General features: G+C 35.8%; 1 protein-coding gene and 1 pseudogene across 3 annotated transcripts in view; both read left to right on the top strand.

Annotated features, from left to right (window-relative positions):
- Positions 1-22,597, top strand: part of CTNNA2 (catenin (cadherin-associated protein), alpha 2) — a 1,691,926-nt gene that overhangs the window by 1,629,083 nt on the left and 40,246 nt on the right. The window contains exon 17 of one of the 3 annotated variants that reach the window (XM_006900178.1): positions 10,339-10,482. The exons of the other annotated variants lie outside the window; for them this stretch is intronic. Within the exon in view, the coding sequence (XP_006900240.1) occupies positions 10,339-10,482 (144 nt within the window). The remainder of the gene's footprint in view (positions 1-10,338; positions 10,483-22,597) is intronic. 3 annotated transcript variants of the gene reach the window in all.
- LOC102874812 overlaps positions 18,732-22,597 on the top strand; it is a 4,770-nt pseudogene continuing 904 nt past the window's right edge.

Raw genomic sequence — 22,597 nt, 5'->3', positions numbered from 1 at the left:
GACCACATTCATAAGTCCTTGCATGGGAGAAGGCTTCTTATAGAGGAATGTTTTATGACTTTATAATTATTCCGAGTCAAATGCATAAAAAAATGCTGCATTGCAGAGTATGGGGTCTGCTTTTGGCCTCTCATGATTTTCCAAAGCTTGCTGTTTGGGTGCCATCCCTGCATCTGTAGTGTGCTTGTCTTTGCCACTTCTGCCTCCATCTTATTCTTCATCCTTTTACACTGATAGCCAAAGGAGAAAGAAATTAATATGCTTACTTTGCAAAATAGCCATGAATAACTTCCTTAGAAGTTCTGAAAGTCAAGAAAGTGAGACCCCATACACACAAAATTTTTTAATGATTTTGCCAAGAAAACGCACGCATACATTGGGCATCATTTACTTTGTAGTCAGGCATGGAACAATTGCCATATTTTTGAGGAGAAGCAATTTTCATTTAATGTGTGTTTTTAAAAAAAAATAGAGAAAAGAAAGAATTGGTTTTCCTTTTTCATCATTCTTTTGCATTTATGTGTATGGAATTAAAATTTGTGACTTCTTTTATGAAATAGATGAAAGTCTACAGGAGGTAAATTTGTTAGAGATCAAATACTCCACCAAAGTGAAGTAGATGTAAAAAACGTTATTTCTATTCTGCCAAGAAGAACGGTTTGGGTTTCAAAACAGAGAGCTATCTTTTTATTGTACTGGCATGATGAACATATGTTATCAAAGTAATGCACACATGCATGGCTAAGTACCATGTCAGCGTGTTTATGTTTTATGAGATTCAATGGGTACAAACTAGGAAATGCCTCTTGTGCTGGGTATTTGACTTGAGAAATGGGATGTGAAAACTCAACAAGTCATGGGGTGAAGGGCTATGAAAGCTCTTCATGGATTGTGATGGGAACTGGATAAATAGGGCAGTCCAAAATGTGTGTCTGTATGAAAATCTTTTGTCCACAAAACTTCTGTTTAGAAAGAATCATTCTTTTTCTGTCTGGGAGTGAAATTATCTGATTTGTTTAATATTTTTTTTAATAAACCCAAACCTACCCTTTTTAATAAATCTCAAAACAGAAGATTCATTTCAAAATGGAAGAAGCCTTTTTGAGCTAGCTTTGCTCCAATGGGCAATAACCAGTGATGGGAGATAGCAAGATAAAATACAAATAGAAGGATGAAAATGTTACATTGAAAGTAGAGGAGCATGAGGTCCATTTGACAAAACAAACCATTATGTGGACTTTATTTGTTTACTTAGGTTTTTGCTTGCTTGTTAATTTAATCTCACTGCCCTGTGTACATGTCTTTGGGGACAAGGAATGTTGAAAACAGAAAAGAATTAAAAAAGAGGGGAAAGGAAAGAAAGTGAGAGGGAATGAGTGATGAAGGAAGAGAAGGCAAAAGAGAAAGAAATTAAAACACAATTTATCACTAATTAATTCAATGCTGTTAATGGCCTCTAAAGGTCAGCATAATATGCATCATAAAGGAAAATGAAATCAATTAAGAATTACGCAAATATTATTTTAGATACAATTATGTTCCTGAATAAGAATGATATCAGTCTTGTGGAAATGATCTACAAATTTTATGATCATGATCTTTTTTAATTAAAATTTGTGTTCCGTAGTCTTAAGAGAAAGTATTGGGTGCTTTTCAACTTTAGAGATGGAGACATGCAAACAGATCTAGAGAAATGAAAAGAATTCTGTGCCCTTTGATTAGCTTTAGCTATGCTTTGTGTATTATTCTAAATTAGATTAGAAACACTGGTGCAGAATTCTATAATTATGCACATCAAATATCAAGCATTCTAATAAAACTGCAACAACTCTACCTGCATTTAAAAAAAATCACAATTTAGAAAGAGCTCCACTCTCATAATGAAGCCATACCAGAAGACCAAAAATGTGTCAGGACAGTAATTTCATTCAGTTCAGAAATGAGGGGAGACTCTTCTGTATTTGAGCACTGCCTGTGCATGAAAATGGTACAGATTTTTATGAATGTTACTGCATGTAAATGCTTTTTCCATACTAATATCTTAAAGGATAAAATGGTCTATTCTATTATATGCGCAGAGTTTGGAGATGTGGTACATTCACTGACTTCCTCCTCTAGCTGGTTGTATGGAGCAGAAGAACATGTATTGGGCAGAAGAACACGCCCAAATATAGGAGGAGGTTCAGACAAGTATTTCTGTTACTGTTTTTCTTTGTTATTGATTCTGTTATTCTTTTTTCTTTGATACTGAAATCTCTCTTTTGAAGTTTGGATCCCTCTCAATTGGATTGTAGAGATAAATCTCAATTTGAACAAGTATAATTTGTGACACAAGTAGGATTTCATTAGCAAAAAGAAAATTGGAGACTAAAGGGTCAATTACAGTGGTTTTTATTTGCTGATGTTTCATATAAAAAAGGGACTTTACAATTAAAATGAATATTCATGTTAACAGAAGAAAAAAATCCCTAAAATATTTGAAGTGTTAATATTCTAATCAACTCTACTCAGCATCAGCATAGCATAAACAACACATCATACACTCACATGCCCATCATCCACTTGATTTGACATTTACTCTTTTCCCTAGCCTTTACCTGATACCTTTATTTATCAGGAGTGAATTCAGGTGAGATCCTAAAGGAATGTAGTTCAAACCCATCAACTGCCCTGTAGGAGAAGGATGGACATTCTCCTCCAGTGGGATTAACTGCCTCTGAAAACCCCCTGAAGTGTCAGCAGTGGGTCGGTTCTGACTAGATTGTACTCAACAACAACAACCTTTTTCATCTAATAATGAAAGAACAGAACTAATTTGATCCACTATAACTTGGTCTTTATCTGTACCATGTTTTACACATACACACACACATACATACATATACCTCCCCATATATATGGATATATAGGTGTATATATGTACATGTGTATATATTCATACATATGTATACACCTATGTGTATATATGTATATATCTGTATTTGCAGATTATAGATAAATATGAGTACATGTATGCATATATATTTGTAAAATTGTAATTTATTGAGATCAGCATAGAATTTTACTGGAAATTTTCTTTTGTAGAAAAAGTACAAGTTTGATTGTTTTTAATAGGATAAAGCAATCATTTATCTTACACATTGGATCTTATTGTGCAGACTTTTATTTACAATAAGCAATGCTTTTTGAAAGAATCTTTTATATATCCTCATGATGATCTCTACTAATCAATAAAAGAAGTCCAGATATGAACTCTTTCAGAGACTACTTCAGTTTTGCTTTGGAATGCATTTCCATGTTTCCTTTGAACAAGACAGAATATATTAAGGACATTTACTAGAGTCCAAAGTAATTCTATTCAAATGTGTTAAAAGGTAGACCATTAAACAGTGGCATTTTTTTAAAAAAATATTTTCATTTCTTATTTTATTTTCCCCTTGTTGTACACCATTGAATCAGATTCGAACGGCACAGGAGGAGATTTCTCCTCCTGCTCCAACAGAGGATCTGGTGGATTGAACTGCACACCTTCGGGATTACAGAACAGCTTCTTGAGAGTAGGCCACCAGAGCTCTTAAACAGTGGCTTTTAAATAATCTGTCCTTCTATAGGAAAAACAGAAAAGTTTAATTGTATAAAGAGTAGGAGAAATATATATTTTAGATTAGTGAGAGACAGTAAGATAGTTAACCGCAGAATATCTGTATTTTTTTAAATACACTTTGCTCAAGATGGATTGTCACCTAATTTTTCTCCCAAAGACTTATCCCTCAACCTGTTATGAGATTAAAACAAGAGTTATTCAAAATCCGATTTCTCCATAAATCTCCTCTAGTTACCAAGTATATCAATATACATGGTCATTGATAATGTCTAAACTCAGACAAACTCCCAGAGAAATATTTCATAAGCAGTTTTTAGTGCAAACTCTTTCTGCCATCGTTCTACAACTGCCATTTCACTCAAGCTAAGAGAAATGGAAATTTTATGGGAACTTTTTTAAGAAAAATAGAACTTATTTAGGTATTCACAATCATTGAATTTTTTTATTTATCTTACACTAATCTATATATGCTGAATCTCTGAACTCAAACAGCCTTGTGCAAAGAAAAATGTTATCCCACTTGCTAAAAGAAGTTCTTTAATTACAAACATATCCCTTAAATTTATCAACATGATCATTTCTACTTATTGTCAGGAGGAGCAAAACCAATAGCTATTCACTGATGGAGTCAAACCAATAGGCTCCATTACTGTTTTAATACACAGGAAAGGACATTTATAATTCCAATGTGCTCATTTTAAAATAATGGGGGAAAAGGGCTACATTGTGGCAGAGTTAAGACTTGAAGTAAGCAAATTGTTCCTTTAAACACAGATGGAGACATGAATTGACCTTATGTTGACTTAATTCAGTGGATTAATTTGACTGTGTCACAAAAACTTTACATTTTGACTTGAGAATATTACTGTTTGTAAGAATAGAAGGAGTTAGTGATTTAAGAAAAGTGTCTGAGACTAGAAATATCAGGGTCATTCTTTGTTATCCAATCAATGAGCTTTCATTTCTTTGAATCTTAGAAGATTTTCATGATTTTAGAACTTCTGATTGAAAGAGACAAAAAAAAAAAGAATTCATACCTTAGTCTATGCCTAATAGCAATTAATAGCTTACATTTCCTTTTTCTAATCCTAGGATTATTAGGCAAGAAATTAATGGTAACAGTTTGTGAAGACATGGAAATTAGTCATATGGGAAGTATCTAAATGAGGGGTGACGACTACACAGCTCTCAAGATTTCTGTGAACCACAGGACAACTTAATTAAAGAATATATCTTTATATATTTTTCACATGACAAATATGCTAATAAGACCCCATGTGTGGTAAATGTCTTATTTCACTTTAGAATATTCTTTTAAAAATGCTTTTTATTGTGGTTTCAGTGAAAGTTTACAAAGTACATTTTTTAAACATTCATGTACATTTTGTCCCACCATATCAATGAAAATATCCACATTGTCTTTCCCTTTATCAAACTTTAAAAGTTTCTGTTGTTTATTAATTTATTTTCTCCTCCTTCCCTTCTTCTCCCTGGTAACCATATTAGAATGATTCCTTTTAGTTGTGTGCTTTGTTTTTGTTTAGTTGTTTTTTTTTTTAATAGTGGTCTTCTATTATATCTGTCCCTTTGTGACTAACTTATTTCACTCAACATAATGTCCTCCATATTTATCCAGGTTGTGCAGTATTTATTAATAAATTTTGAATTTCTAATATCTAGAGACATAGATGAGTAGCAGATATTTTCCATCTGATTTGTATGTGTAATGACAAATACAGATATATGCATTCCCTTAAACGAATCAAGCAGTTAGGGGAAATGAAAGTGTTGAGTGGATTCCATCATTTGGAAATAAAAAAAAATGAACCCACTTTCACGGAGTCTGTTAAGATTCTCAGAGACACTAAAGAATGTAGTAGAGTTGCTCATTTGGGTCTCAAAGTTGTAAAGCTTTACAGATTCCAAATCATTCTTCTCTTAAGTAGCTAGTGAGTTCATAGTGTTAGCTTTTTGCTGTCAGTCATCCATGCATTAAGCAATGCCACCTAAGCTCCCTTTATTTAGAAGACATATCTGTAGATCTAGCCCTTGCTTTCTGATTTTGCTTTTCATAGTTCAATTCTTCAGTTCTAGTAAAAAATTATTTAGAACTGATCTCCATTTCTATTTTCTTTTTCTTGCTTGGTCTTGTGATTGGAACTTCTGGGTTGAACATAAGAGAAAATAAATTAATCTGAATATGCCATAACACCCCACCCCAATACACTTTGAGTTCAAACATACTGCCATTCAGTCAGTTTTGAATCACAGAATATCATATGGGATCAGACTGTTATATCCTTTGCCCTGTGGAGTGGTTCATGTGTTGAAACATTAACCCCTTACTTTGAACCACGCAACATTTGGGCTCCAAATCTGAACCAATTAATACTAAATACGTAACCAAATTGACAAGAAGGAGAGTTGCTTTTGTTTGGCACTATCACATTGACTATAATACACAGCAACCCTATGAACAAAGCTGAACATACCCCTGCCCTGAAACATCCTCATTATCTATGGTATACTTGAGCTCATTGTGACAGTCACTGTGTCATAATCATGTATAGACATTATAAATCCTCTGCTAAATATAATCTGTGAGTGTCATTATTGGTTTTGTACATTTCCCCCATCACTTTAGATTAACAAATATAGAGCAAATGAAGACCATAACAATGAGAGTTACATTCAATTGTTGTTGGTTTTGGGTGCCATCAAGTCAATTCATACTCATGACAACTCATGAAAAAGAATTGAACTGGTCAGTGGGGTCTCTAGGCTGGCAGGTGTATGAGACAGAACGAGGTCTCGCTCCTGCAGTCACTGGGTGAGTTTGAATACCAACTTTAACAGCTGAATATGCAATGATTTGTTATGTACTAGAATTGATAAACTTTTGACAATAATTATCTAGAGAAATAAGATTTCCATAAGTTATTCATACTTTCTGATTAAATTTAGCCACCAAGGTTTCAAAAAGTTTTTATTTTTTGTTCACACAGTACAGTTTCTATTCACTATATTAAACCATTCTATGGCATCACTATTATTTAAAAGGTACAGAGCCAAATATTTGTGTAAAGGAGAGTATTATAACCTCTTTATTGCTAATATAAAATAAGCTCTATCAATAGCACAACAATTTGGGTTGACTCTATTTTTAATAAACTAGTATTTTATGTTCTTTCATTCCATTTAATTTGTGAGTTAACTGAGATGATTAGCTTTCTCAGTTAGACTAGCAGGGTGTCTATTAAGCATCAGTGTATTCATTGTTTTTCTTAATTCACTACCTTATAGAAACAAAAGTGTCCTTGACTTATTATGGTCTATATCCTGTTCCACCAGATTATTGTATCAAATGCTTTCTCCAACTTCATTTAAATGATTCATAAAATATGACTTTGATAACATGCTTAGAAAAGAAATATGTGGCACATTACAGCTCATGAATCTTGCAAATAAGACAAGCTTCTGTATGGGCAGAATGAAGTTTCCGTGGTTTATGTTTCTCTTGCTACTTGAGAGCACATTGTCTTATGCTATCTTGACTAGTAATTTTACTTCTGAGCAATTTCTGTTCTCTCATCACAATCCTGTTTTCTTGAAGTAAAGCTTTCTTCATTTAAATTTTTAATTTTTTTCTTTCATCACTCCTCTTCTATCTTGTCCTGTGACTCCTCTATCAATATCTCCATCTGTGCTGATTCTTTCTTGATAATTAACTGACTGGAAATGAGGGTAGGTGTTCTGTCAGATCTATAATCTGTCTCATATTCTTTCATACACTTTCTCTCACAAATATATTTTGGAATTAAGAAAAAAAAATGAAGAAGAAGAAGAGAGAGAGAAAAAAATATCCTGGAGAAATCTCTGCCAGCATCATCTTTGAGAGACTATGTATTCTTTTAAGCCTGCGGTTCTATATACCACCATAAAACAAAATTGATACATAGCTTCTTTACCTATGAATTCTTTATTCTGATTCTGCTATCAACATGAACCCAAATCTCTATTGATGAGATAAGCCTATTTGACAATAAAATGTTGGTCAAATTGCATGCCAGCTGCCTGATCATGTCTTCCATGGTGAATTACTTTGTAAATGCATCTATGGGTTATTCTTCTTGACTGATTAAATCATCCCACTTGAATTTTTTCAATGCCTTATTTTAAGAAGTTTAACAAAGACACAAAATCCACCCCAAACAAACTCTGTTTCTTTCTAGTCAGAAGAACTATAACCACCACTACGACCACAACTACTGGTGTCCTGTGATCTGTTTACATCTTGTCTTGGTGGCATTTCATCTAGTTATACAGTATCATGGAAAATGTTCACCACATCCATAATTACAGGAAGACTTCATTTTCATGAAAAATTTTAAGAGACTCCAGATCTTGAAAAGAATGAAAAATTATCTGATCCTGGCATCGCACCCTGTGTCAAATAATAGTATTACTAATATCAAAACAAAGGCTATATCACAATCAATGATACTAAATTCACCTACACAGTCAGTACAGTTGACTGCTCAGCATCCTTTTGATGCAGCCTAGTTTTGCATTGGGTTCCTGAAGTCATATTCCATTTCCAGATAGATAAATTAAATATATTCTAAATCCAGATTTTATATTTCAATATTTAAAAAGTATTTCACTCCATTTTTTATTGTAATGTTATAATGTTGAGAGAGATGTACCTTCTTTGTTAATAAGTAAAAGCAATGTTTATTGAAGAACGGAAAACTGCACCATTAAATTTAAAATAATGACCTTTGATTGGCAAGAAGACCTAAGTAAACTTCTAATATATAACAATCAATTTTGGAACTGAGAAGAATTGTTAAATATCAAACACATTCCTTACAATAAGGAAATCAAGAGATGGATGTGCAAGTTATACAGCCAAATGATGTTATTAAACATCATTTTAAAAATCTAGGATAATCTAATAATAAATTCTCCAATGTGTAAAAATCAAGCCAAAAAGTCTCAAAACTTATTAGGATCATTTGTTGTGAAATTGCATGTAATCATGTGCATTAATTTCATAATTTGAATTCTGACTTAGAATTGCTGAAAATGGAAATAAAAAAGGATGCATCAACTTTTTCTCTAGTAAGTTCAGAAAAAGTTATACCAAACAAACCCTATGCTATTTTTATTTTTTAATAATTATTTTTTCTTTTCTATTGTCTTTAATTCCACATGTATTTTTAGTGAAAGATGGGAGGGATGCCACTAAATCAGTCCTCAGTTTGGATTTAGTAGCTCCTATGTTTCCCTTGCTCCTTGAACTTCCAATTTTGCTTTATTTTAAATTGTGATCATTGTTATACACATATGCATCACATAATCTGTGAATGATGTGATTAAAAATAGGTCAATATTGATTTATAAAAATGAAATTTGAAATCCAAAATGGGAAATTTTCTTTATTTGCAAGCAGAAACTGGCTTGGAGGGTTTTTTTTTTTTTTTTTTTTTTTTTTTTTTTCGCATTTAAAATGTTGTGAATTGTAAGCCATTATTTAGGATCTTGACTTTCACCAAAATATTTTATGTGCAAATGGCTTCCATATGGGTGCTTTCAAACCTGACTAGTCTTCAATAATTCCATTGCTTTTGATTGTTCCTCATACCTGCTCAACAACTTTGAGAATTTTGGAAATTGTCTTAAACTTCTAAATATCTAATGGAGAAAAAAGGAATTTAGAAATCCCTACTATTTTTATTATTGTCCCATTTTGTCTGATTTCTGAAAGAACTAGATTAAGAAATTAAACAAATTTTTAACTCTAATGGAATTACTGATATGTATATCAGTATGTCTGTGATAAAAAGCATTTGGTCAGTTATCACTCAGTCACATAAATTTGGCCTTTTGGCACTGAAGGGTAGAAGAGCTTATTATTTCCGAGATATTGCCTATTTTTCTCCCCTGTGTTTATGAAAATGAGACCAAAATTCACCTTTAACTGTTTTGGGGTTTTGGTGTTTCTTTGTGGTTTTTTTTTTTTTAAACATGGAAGAATTTATTCAAGATTTCCAGTAATGTTTTATGTTGAAGATAAAGTTTTAAGAAAGGACTCCAAAGAGAAAAAAAAATAGACATTAGTTACTGGTTTATTTTTTAAGTTGTCCCCCTTCATGTCAAAAGGAGAGAGTAAAAAAGAATTGCAGTTCTAGCAACCATGAATGCATTAGTTCTCAAGTGATCACAATGAAGGTGGTAAGTATCCCTTTAGAACCACATAGTGTCTGGATGTGCAAAAGCTCAGAGATCTTGATGAAGGTCACACAGCAGGGCAATGGAACCTTGGAGAAAGGCATCTGGAATCCTCACAAATTGTTCCAGGCTCTAAGAGCTGCAGCCCTTGCTTTTTCTCTTGGTGATCTTTATTGCTTAATATGGGGGATTCATCCCTTTGGAAACCCTTTATCATTTCCCCCTACAGTGCCTGACACAGCAGGATGCTTCTTCATCCTCCTCCCAGATGGTCCATTTGTCTGCTCAAGAGCCAATTAGGAATCCAAGTGGCCAGGCTGCTCAATATTAAGGAGGCCCATGCTTATCTCTTTCAGCACCTGACTCCTTCAGTATGCCTCTTTCTCCCTTACCCACTCCCCTCTTCCACTTCCCTAATCCCATCCCAAATAGGCTATGGATTTTTTTTTTTCTCTTGCTCTCTCTCTCACTCTCTCTTTTCTGTATCTCTCGGAAATCAGACAGGAGTTCAGAGCACTTTCACTACCTTTTATGAGGTAGATTGTGATGTCATAGATGGGGGCAGGGCTAGTCAACTTTCTACCCACCTCCCAACCTGTGCTGAGGGAGCTCCAATCGGGAGTGGAAGCAGTGATTCCTCCATGGTGAGTAACTTCAATTTCTAAACTGTCTGTTTCTCACTGTAAACATTATTTGTTAAGGCAGGGGGTGGTTTCAAGGAAGTTAAGATATGTCCACTCAAGCCCTTTTTACTTACTATTAAGATAAGTAAGGGCAAAAGAATTATTTTTTCTTTATGTGGGTCAGAAATTCCACACAGATACATTTGTCAAGCATAATATAAACCTAATAAATGAAACCTGTATTTTATTTCTTTATTTATCAATCTTTCTTCCCACTGAGACTGGAAATCATTGTATATGTGAAATAAATCCAGTCTATAGTCCTTTGATGTGTAACTCCAAGGAAGGCTACTTGGAAGGATGTGTTCTTCTTTGTTTTAGTAGATATCAGGACTACTGAACATTATTTATTGATATTTTCGCAGAGAATTAGTCTTCTTAAGATCATACGGTTAAAGTATGGGGAAATTGGTACATATGGGTCATCAATAAACTTGGTTTTGATAAACAAATGAAAGTTTTCTAAAGCAAAAATAAAAATTCTTGAAACAAAATCATTCTTGTAAGTTTAAGAGTGTAGCTATTTCAAGATGTCACAACCAAATTTGCTACCTTTTCCTGTGCTGTTGTTGCATGTCATAACACTGATGTTCTTTTATAGGTTCTCTTTATAGTTAAGCGCTTTACTAAAAAGCTGCTGTTTTTTGTTTCACTTGGGTTTCTATTATTACTGATTAGTTCTTTTATATACCTCCATGTTTAGAAAGAAAAGATCAACTGAAGGGAGACCCCCCCCCTTTTTGTTCCTTGTTCTTTCCTGAGCACTTATTAAACCTGTCAAGATATCACCTTTTATATAAAGGGCAATGGAAGCTCATGGAGGTGGTTAAAATTTTGAGGATGTCGAAGCATAGTGGTTGGTGTTTTTAAAAGGGTTTACCTGTCAGAATGTGAAAACTGGTTGCTTTACATCAGAGTGTATTATATGTGTGTGTGTGTGTGTGTGTGTGTGTGTATATATATATATATACTTTTCAAAGTATACATTTCCTAGCTAACTAGCCTTGTGTAGTTAATCATTGCTGTTAAAGGAATTAGAGGTAGTTTAAAATGGTCCTTCCTTTCTCATCAATACTTTTCCCTTATATATATATCTCTCTCTTCCTTCCTCCAAACTATGGCACTGTTAAAGGTTACAAGCATTTAAGCTGATAGTGGCCTTTTCTATATCCTAGAAAGGATCATTGTAAAGTTTTATCCCTACCTATGTTTTGGGAGTCTAAAAAAGTGCCTTTATTTGTAGGAGTCTCAAGCCAGAAAAGAAAAATTGAGAAAAACTAAAGAATAGAAAAGCATTTTAGTAATAATCACCTACATAATACTGTAATGTGGCAATATATATTGAGTTATTCCTCTTAAGCGTCTGGCCCACTTTACATTAAAAGTGCTAGTGGAAGCAAACCTTCTGTGCCAGGAAAATCTGATGTCTAATCAAAGCTGAAGTTTTTAATGTCTTTTATCAACCTCTTATACAGCTGCCAGGTAAGAAATGCTCATAATTTGCTAATTTTGGAACACAATCATCTTTATAGTCGTGAGTTAAGAACAGTTGTGGTGTGCACTTGTGCAAATTTGGAGAGTCTCTCGTGGAATGCCTTGTGCATGCACTTGTTTATTTTCATGTGCATGCTTCATTTCCAGTGGTGTTCAGTGTTTTCTTTTAATCCATTTTGTATGTATCAAAATTATAATATTAAAATACATACCTATATTGTTATCTAAAGGAGATAATGAAGTATACTAGACGTTGTATCCATTTGGAATTTGAACACATTGGAGATTAGGGTTTGTTGGGTATTTTGGTTGGTGGTTTTGGTTTTGTTTTTTTTTAATTGATTAATTAGCTAATTTAAAACAAATTAATCACTTCCTTGAGTGTCAATTTTCTTTTTTGTAAATAAGTACACAAATGTAGGTAATCTAAAAAATCTTTCCTAGATAATTCCTCGTCTAATGTTTTATGATACAATTTTTTTAAGAAATGTGTATCAAAAAAGGAGCAAAAAGTTGATAAGACATAGGTTTTAAATTACATATAGGATTATTCAAATAAGAAAAATAATCCAAATGAGACATAACACTTAATGTTATGTCATGTAGTGCTACATGTTTAATAATAGTGCTACATGTTTAATAATAGATATGTGTGAGACAGATTCTTTTAGATTAACAACATCATATGATCAATCTGCTAAATTTAAAGCACTTAGAAAATTTTGTTTGAACTGCCATCTTCTGAGTTCATGGTAGTTTGCTTTATGTTAATTTGGAGGAAATTTAAAAAAAATTAATATCTTTGTGTTTGTTAAGTGATCTGGCATTACAAATACGCTTATATTTCAGGTAATAGATGAAGGTACAGCTCTTACAAGGGCACCAACATTCAAAATTAGGTATATAGTATTGCAAGACTTCCCACCATGGAATTGTAAAGTGTTGAAGAGCCATGAATTTGATGGAATTACAAACTGCGGATTAGGACCTAGTTTAGTGTAGCAGGTGGCATGTTGTGCTGCTAGCCAAAAGATTGATGGTTTGAATTCACCAATAATTCCTTGTGAGAAAGATGGGAAACCTTTTCTCATAAAGATTTACAGCCTTGGGAAGGGGGGGAACACAGAGGGGGAGGATAGTATGGGTGAAACCATAGGGTTTGGAGGGTGGAAGTAGTGGGGGGAAGTAAATGGGAAGGATCTAGGTGAAAAGATAGATTAAGGATATTATTTTTTATTGAGATTTTCATGAAAATTTATAGAGAACTTGGATTTTAATTCATTCATTGTTGCACATTTTCCTCCCTGCCCACCCATCTCCCCCAGTTCACTTCTCTCTTTGAAAAGAAAATACTTTCATTGTTGTACGATTTCCCACCCCCACCCCAATCCATTTTACTATGCAGCTCTTATTCTGGACTGTTGTCATGCAAAAAATAGCCAATCATATATTTCTTTTATAAAACATAATGCATGAGAGTGATTGTGTAAAACACAATGTGAATGAAGAATAGTGTGAAACCAATGTATACAAAGTTTGCAAGAAAACCAAAAAAAGGGGGAAGTCATTATGAGTCAGATGACAGTTTATTGTTGTATACCTAAGAAAAAACCTTTAGCTGACCTCCATTGGATTTTCAGAAGCAGTTAATTGCAAGGGAGATTGTTCATCCTTCTCAGATATGGTTAATAGAAGAAGTGTTAAGCACGGCTTTTGCATTTAAAGACTTTACAACAACTTCAAGAAGTTGCATACATATGCTAATTACCAAGTTAGAGATGAATACAATAAGTGCTTGAAGAACGGAGGAGGAGGAATGCCTTTGGTCTGAGATGAGCTGCAATTTACAAGAAAGGTTTTTTCAGAAGCTGGGCTTCCAATTGAATTTGACCAGAGTGGTTTGGGTTTGTATCATTGTACAGAAGGGACAGGAAATATTCCGGGTTTTCTAGGAAGTTGGTCTTAAAGTCAGATCAAACATCAAAATTCAAAGTTATTTTTATTGTTCTGCATTATAATTGTTCTGAGCCCCTTTCTCCTTACTTATATTCTGACTTTATACCATAAGTTATAAGCACATTGAAGAACGAAGGAGGCTGCCAGTGAGCAAACTGTAATTACTTTATATTAAGACAAATTAGGTAGCTTTTGTCTCAGTTATAGGCAAGATTATGTGATCACTGAGAACCTTAACTATGGAAGAAAATAAAAAGAAAGTGCTGAAGATCAGTGGTGTCTCTCTGGAGACTAAGGTGCGTCTGATACAGGCCATGGTCTTCGCAATCACCTGTTATGCATCAGAGAGTTGGACAATGACCAAGGAGGATAGAAGGAGAACTGATGCCTTTGAGCTGTGGTGCTGAAGAAGAGTACTGAGAATACCATGGACTGCTAGGAAAACAAATAGATTTGTCCTGGAGAGGGTTACACTGGGTGGCTCATTGGAGGCAAGGATTCTGAGGCTCCGTCTAACTTACTTTGGACATGTAGTGAAGAGAGACAGGTCCTTGGAGAGGGACATCATGCTTGGGAGGGTGGAGGGACGGCGCAGGAGAGGAAGGCCCTCCATGAGGCGGATTGATTCAGTGACTGGGATAATTGGGATGGGAGTGTCAGAGACAGTGCGATTGGCGCAGGACAGAGCGGAGTTTAGGGCTGTTGTACATAGGGTCGCTATGAGTCGCAGGCGACTCGATGGCACACAACAACAACATGGGAAACAAGGTTTCACTAACTCTGAGATAATCTGGTCTTCTGAAGAAAGTGGAAAGTGCTTATTATATTGAGGTCATTATTGCAGTTTTATAAAAGTTAAAGAGTTATTGAAATGTCCATAAACTAATGAAAAGCTGGTTATCTAGTTAGCAAAAATATCAGTAATGGATATCTTGAACAAACAAAAATCATCATCTTGCAGTTTGGAAGGTTACATGCTCAAATTCAGAGTGCTAACTCTATGAGTTGCAGGCGACTCGATGGCACATAACAACAACAACAACTCTGAAAAAAGGCTTTGTCTCTCTGTTAACAAAGAAGGTCCTTGCATCTTCTAAGTACCTATAGGCTTAACATTCCACGGAGTCATCGTACAGCTTAGAACTTAACTTGTGTTGAGGTGCTTCCAAGAACAGAAACCTTGGTACAAAAGATGTGTTCCACTTATATGGTCTTTCCTGGTAGTAACTGAAGTCTTCTGTCTCTGCTCACTTTCTCTCTTTTTTAATCTCTTGTGTGATAAAAACTGTTGCAGGCTATATTCCAGGGAAATTCCCTTTACAACTGATTGGCTGATTGCATCTCAGATGATATCATAAGGAAGGGCCATATCATGATATAATTCTATTTAATCCTTTCTCATTAACGTTGTTGTTGATTGCCTTCAAGTTGAGCATGACTCATAGGAACCCTTTGAACAAAAGTCCCGAAGCCCCTCTACAACTATCGACATACAGAGGTTGAAATGTACAACATGTAGGGTAAATACATTACATCGAAAATCATGTCCTATTAAATGTTGACACATATATTTAGAGGACTTAATTTGATTCACAACATGCAATTTTTTGAAGTCAGGTGGTTCTCCCTACATTGAGCAAGAAAAAACTGTCTTCTGCTGCATTAGCAATGTTGAGAAGGTTTGAATATTAAGTAAAAGAGAGCCATAATTATGTAAGTTTACCGTATACATTTGGAAATAAGTTGTTCATATAGGTTTGATTTACCACATTGACAAAGAAGAGTGCTTAGATTAGAAAGCCCCTCTGATGTTACCGAATCACAGATGATTTGCAGCCTATACTATGCATCACTTAGAGAACACTGAATTTCATGGCTTGCCTTCTAAGAAATTGTGTTATCCATTCTAACAGGTTATCTATCACCTAACTTTTTTTCTCAATTCTAAGAACTTAGTAGACACATAAGAACATAATAAATATACACTAGTTTATGTCACTAGTTGGGAGCATTGGTGTCCTAGTGTCAAGAAACTGCCCTATAATCCAAAAAGCACATGGTTCCAACTCACCAGCTGCTCCACAGGAGAAAGATGGGCAATCTCCTCTTCCCTTGTGAGTAATTGCATCTGAAAATCCACTGCAGGGGTAACCATGGATTGGTTCGAACTCAGCGGTACACAACAACAACATGTACTGTAATGTCTTCATTTACTATCCTTATATAATAATTGATGGTTTTTGTTATGTGACGTCGAGTTGTCTATGTCTCATAGTGACTCTATATACAACAGCCTCAAACCCTGCTCTATCCTGTGCCAATCTTACTGCCTCTGATACTCCTATCCTCATAACCCCAGTCACTGAATCAATCCATCTCATCGAGGGTCTTCTTCTCCTGTGCTGTCCCTCCACCCTCCCAAGCATGACATCCCTCTCCAAGACTGATCCACCTTCCAACATGTCCAAAGTATGTAAGATGAAGCTTCAGAATCCTTGTCTCCAAGGAGCAGCCTGGCTTCACCCTCTTCAGGACAAATGTGTGTGTTCTCCAAGCAGCCCATGGTATGTTCAGTACTCTTTTCCAGCACCACAGCTCAAAGGCATCAATTCTCCTTCTATCATCCCTAATCATTGTCCAGCTTTCTGATGCACAGCAAATAATCGCAAAGACCATGGCCTGTATCAGGTGCACCTCGATCTCCAGACGGACATCACTGCTCTTCAGTACTTGGAAGAGGTCTCTGGCACCAAGAGTATGATGATTGTAGAGCCAAGCTAACTTAAGATGTTAATAATCTGTCTCTTCACCATCCATCATGATACCGCCAAGCAGTACAGTGCTGAGAATCCTTATTTTCTTGAAATTGAGCTTCAATCCATACTGAAGGCTGCAGTCCTTGACCCTCTTCAGCAAACACATCACGTAATTTCAGTTTCAGCAAACAGGGTTGTGTCATCTGCATAATACAGGTTGTTGATGAGTCTTCCTCTAATCCTGATGCCACTGTTGTCCTCTGAGCCCAGCTGGCCAGATAATCTGTTCTGCATATAGATTGAAAAGATAAGGAGATAGGACACATCCTTGGCATACACCCTTTCCAATTTTGAACCATGCAGTGTTTCCTTGCTCTGTTTGGATGACTGCTTCTTGGTCCAAGTATAGGTTTCTCGTTAGCACTATCAAGTGTTCTGGGATTCCCATTCTTCTCAGAGTCAGCCACAGTTTGCTATAATCTACACAGTCAAATGCCTTTGCGTAATCAATGAAACACAGACATTCCTCTGGTACTCCGTGCTCTCAGCCAGGATCCATCTGACATTAGCTCTAATATCCCCAGTACTGCAGCCTCTTCTAAACCCAATTTTTGGGATTTATTATATTAGGAAAAAGATTTCAAAGACTAACTTTATTTGTTGGAAGCTCTATGTGCTTAGTGGTAAGGAGGTACACTGCCAACCCAAAGACCCAGACTTCTAATCCAGCAGTGGTTCCACAAGAAGAAAGATTGCCTTAGATTTATTGGCTCTGAAAACCTACTCGATAATCAGCTAAGAGTTATTTCCAACTCTGTGGCACATAATATAAAATCTGATATGTGTAGAATTGATGAAGCAGTATAGGTTGGCAATATTCTCATTATGTTTGTCTCAAGAGAGCAATGATATGAATGTCAACCCTCTCTCCCCCACTTACATCCTCAGAGTCCATTTTAGAAATAGATTAACTGCATTTAGTTTCTGTCCAGCAACCATGGATACATAAGTGTAATTAGCATAGAAAAAAGGCACCTAAACCAGTAACTATAAAAATAACTTTAAGAAAGTATAATAATCAATATAATACAATTATGTACAAAGTTGTATGGGCATTCAAGTAGGGTGTGATATTTTATATGATATTTAATGGGTAAGCTAGCACAAATTTTCCAGGTAAAATAAGAAGGGTGTTATATATATATATATATTTGCTGATGGTTTGATGGCTTAGTGGTAAGGAGGTACACTGGCAATCCAAAGGCATGTGGTTCAAATTTACTAGATGCTTTATAGGAGAAAATTAGCCAATCTCCTTCCAGGCAATTTAAAGCCTCTTAAAACCCTCTGGAGAGTTAGGAGTCAGCTATAGGTTGATTTTTAACTCCTAACACATGTATGTGCATGTGTGCATGTGTGTGTGTGTGTGTATATAACCAGGACAAAAATAGCAGAAAGACTTGGAAAGATATAGAAAAAGTACCAGAAGCAGTTAATTTAAAAAAAAAAAATCTGGCCGTACTGATTTTAATGAGTGTTAGAACACTCAAGTAACCATTTGCTCTTCAATCCTAGTGGAGGGCTAATGAAGAGCCTGTGAAAATGCATAATCCTAGGATACTCCAGAGCTTCTAAGATCATATATTTTGGGAAGCAGGTCTTAGGAAATATATATTTCATTACCTCACTCCCCATCATATAGCAGGTGATTCGTTTCCATACAACTTTTAAAATCTCTGCAAGGCAATGAAACTGGCTTATTATGTTTCTACGTTCTTGAAGGAAGATTCAGACAGTAATACAGTAAAAGATATAGGGAAAATAATATTTAGGCAATTTAAGTATATGGTCTTGAGAAAATCAATTTAAACTTTAGTTAAGCATGAAAAAGAACTTTCTAAACACAACAATTTAAGCCTAAAATATTACTAAGTGATACTATCAAATTCTTAAACAAATGACTTACAAATCACATGCAAAGATTGTCTCTCATCTTGTATAGCCATGCTCCAAGAAAAGATGTTAATAAGCACAGGAGGTAAAGTTGTTATCAATCTCTCAATGTTTGCAAAGATGAGTGATACAGACAACAGTCATATGTATTATTAAAACTCCACCATGACAGAGAAAGACAAGAAGCTTGCATGTCAGTATAAACCCTATCCTGTATAATCCACTTTGAAAGGTATTAATTTCATAACCATATGTTATCCTACACTTGACAGATTGTATAGTTGTAGAAAGAGTGAAAGATGCAAGAAAAGGGAGGGTTCAGAGAGGGATTTAAAATGTTCTCAAGACATGAGAATGAATTCTGGCCTAGGAAAAGAAGCTAGCTCCCATGGGCCTTGGGCTACAGCTAGAAGCAAACATAACCTTACACTGTTTTGTTTGTTCCACAAAAGAGGATGTTTTACAGGATCTTCTGTTTTTATTTATAAAATTTATTTCAAAATCAAGAAATGATGGGGAACTGCAAAAAAGTCCTAAGGACAGCATCTGATCTTCTCTAACTTCATGAATGGGAGAGAGAATCGCCATCAACATCAGCCTGAGGATGATATCTATAAGTAAGATGCCAGACCTACCTCCTCTCTCCAGTTTTTTAACCAATTGTGGCAACTGCTGTCCCATTTTCTACTTCTCTACTGAGTACAATAGTTCGCTGTAAAGGCCATACAGAACCCAAAGACTGTTCTCATCATTATGAGGTTCATTAGTAAGTTACAATTCAGGATCACAGATTACTTAGGACCCACTTCTACACCTTGAACAGCCTTTTCAGTAGTACCTGCAGGCTTCTCCTCAGTCTACTAGGCCTTCAGGCCCATGGGCTTGTTTGGCTTCCTTGGCTAACCTGAGCTCTGCCTTAATGGAGAAAACCCTTTAAACTTCAACAATACTTGTCTACTCAATATTCAATACAGTTTTACTAGCAGAGGCAACTCACTCTTCTAGTATAACTGAGCCAGAAAATGCTCATTTCCCTTCCCCAGTGTTTTGGCAGATTTAGCTTCACCAAATGCCTAGAGACACCCATTCCCACTTTGCTAGCTAATATCTTGTCTGAAGGTTTTCAGTTTTCTCCTTTTTCTGCTATATTCTCTTCCAGAGTGGTCATTATCATATAGCAAAATCCCTATAATTCTAAGGCATATCATTTCTTCATTCATTTCTTCCTTATTTCATAAAATTATCAGATTTTTATAAAATTCAATGTTTGAAAGTATGTTATCCCAGATTTGAGTCCAACCATGAAAGATTTCTGTTTTTTGTTTTAACTAACTGAAATATTTTGTACTTTTTAGTGAATATTCTGGCATATAAAAGTTGTTTACAAGGCTGGGCTTTATGAGAAGGACTGTGGCATCAGGATTAGAGGAAGACTCATCAACAACCTGTGTTATGCAGATGACACAACCCTGCTTGCTGAAACTGTGGAGGACCGGAAGTGCTTGCTGTAGAGGGTCAAGGACTGTAGCCTTCAATATGGATAGAAGTACATCAAGAAAACAAAGATTCTCACTACTTAGACTATTGGTAGCATCGTGATAGATGGTGAACAGATTGAGATATTGTTAACATCTTTAGTTTCCTTGACTGCACAATCAACACTCTTGGTACCAGCAGCCAGGAAATAAAAAAACAAATTGCATTGAGAAAGTCTGTAGTCAATGGCCTCTCCAGAGTACTGAAAAGTAGTGATATCAGTCTGGAGACTATGTTGCACCTGATCAAGGCCATAGTCTTCGCAATTACTTGCTATGTGTCAGAAAGCTAGATAATGAGAAGGAATGATAGAAAGAGAATAGATGCCCTTGAGCTGTGGTGCTGGACTGCCAGGAGAACAAATAACTCCATCCTGGAGAGGGTGAAGCCCTAGGAGACAAGGATTCTGAGGCTTCATCTGACAATGTTTGGGTATGTTGCAAGGGGGAACCTGTCCTTGGAGAGGGACATCATGCTTGGAAGGTTGGAGGGACACAGCACAAGAGAGGAAGACACTGGATGAGATGGAGTGATTTAGTGACTGGGGTAATGAGGGTAGGTTGGCATAGGATAGAACAGGTCTCAAGACTGTTGTACATAAGGTCCCCATGAATCACAAGTGACTTAATGGCGCATATCAACAAACAACAACCATTTATTAGGAACTGATTCATAGCTGATCCTCTGATAGATTTTTCAAAGGTAGTGAATGACAAGGATTAAGAGTGCTCATCTTTCTCCCACAGAGAAACTGGTGGTTTCGAATAGCTTGTCTTCTATAAAATAACAGAGACCCCCTATTTTTCTATAAATACTATGGCACAGAAATGTATTCAAGTTCTTCTAGTAAAGACAAACAAATTAGTAATTTATGTTTAAAATAATTTGAAAATGAGCGTCCTAATGACAAGGTTGATTTTCTTTTCCTTCCTACCTGAAGGTTATGATATGTGGAAAATTTAAAAGACATAATTAGATAATAAAGATTGCTTTGTAATGAAGGTGCTTTGTATGTTATTAATGATTAATAATGAGATTAACCATTTTTGCATATCCTTTTATAGATTTCCTTTCAGATCAGACTCAATTGTATATAATAAGACATCTAAGTAGAGGGTTATTTCTCTCTCACACAGAATAGATTTGTATGTGGCCCAGGATCAGTGTAGTGCATTCAGCCATCGGGGATCCAGATCTTTCTAACATTTTTGTCTGCTATTCCTAGTCTGTCACTGGGTGGTCCAAAAATATCACATACTCGTAACTGCTAACTGAATAACTGGAGGTTCAAATTTATCCAGCAGTACCTCCAAAGAAAGCCCTGAGGTCACTTGATCTTTACTCAGTGGAGCACTGTTAGTGACACAAATCGAAATTACCATGAGTCTGAATTGACTGTCATGCTTGGCTTGAATCAGCAATGTTTGAGGGTGACCATTTCCTGACATGGGCCTGTATAGAGTAGGTTCTTGCGTCTCAGAGACCTGAAAGTTGAAAGCGTTTTTTGCACCCCAGAGACTGTGCCTGGGGGCTTTGCTGCCATCACGTCACACAATGAGTATATTGAGTTATACCGAAAGCTGTATGGGTATCATTTGGATTACCATGAAAAAAAGAGAATGAAAAGTTGAGGCTCATGAGAAGGCAAAGAAGATAATTGGTCTAAAGCAAAGCTCTACCATAAGCAGCGTCATGCTGAGGAAATGTTGTTGTTGCTGTTGTTGTTATATGCCATCGAGTTGTTTGCGACTCATAATGACCTTATATACAATAGCTCTAACGAAATGCCTTTCTATCCTGTGCCAACCTCACTGTCTCAAACACATTCATTCCCAACACTCCACTCACAGAGTCGATCCATCTCATTTTGGATCTTCCTCTCCTGCGCCGTCTGTCCGCTCTCCCAAACATGAAGTCCCTCTCCAAGGATCAGTCCCTCCTTGCAACATGCCCAAAGTATGTCAGATGAAGCTTCAGAATCTTTGACTCCAGGGAACATTCTGGCTTCACCCTCTCCAGGATAAACCTGTTTGTTCTCCTAGAAGTCCATGGTATATTCAACACTCTTCTTCAGCACTCAAAGGCATCAATTCTCTTTCAATCATCCCTATTCACTGTCCAACTCTCTGATGTATAGCATGTAATTGCAAAGAATATAGCCTGGATTATGCACACCTTCATCTCCAGCCTGATGTCGTTGCACTTCTGTACTCTTGAGAAGTCCCTCACAGCTGACTTTCCCGATACAATTCACCTCCTGATTTCCTGGCTGCTCTTACCAGGAATGTTGACTGTGGAGCCAAGCAAACTAAAACTGTTAACTATCTCAATCTCTTCACCATCCATACTGATGCTGCCAATTGGCCCAGTGGTGAGAATCT

Source organism: Elephantulus edwardii, unplaced genomic scaffold, assembly GCF_000299155.1.
Source record: "Elephantulus edwardii isolate Elephantulus edwardi_28Jun2011 unplaced genomic scaffold, EleEdw1.0 scaffold00275, whole genome shotgun sequence".
Taxonomy (NCBI): domain Eukaryota; kingdom Metazoa; phylum Chordata; class Mammalia; order Macroscelidea; family Macroscelididae; genus Elephantulus; species Elephantulus edwardii.
The sequence above is the reverse complement of the archived record's forward strand: the minus strand, read 5'-3'. Positions and strand labels throughout refer to the sequence as shown.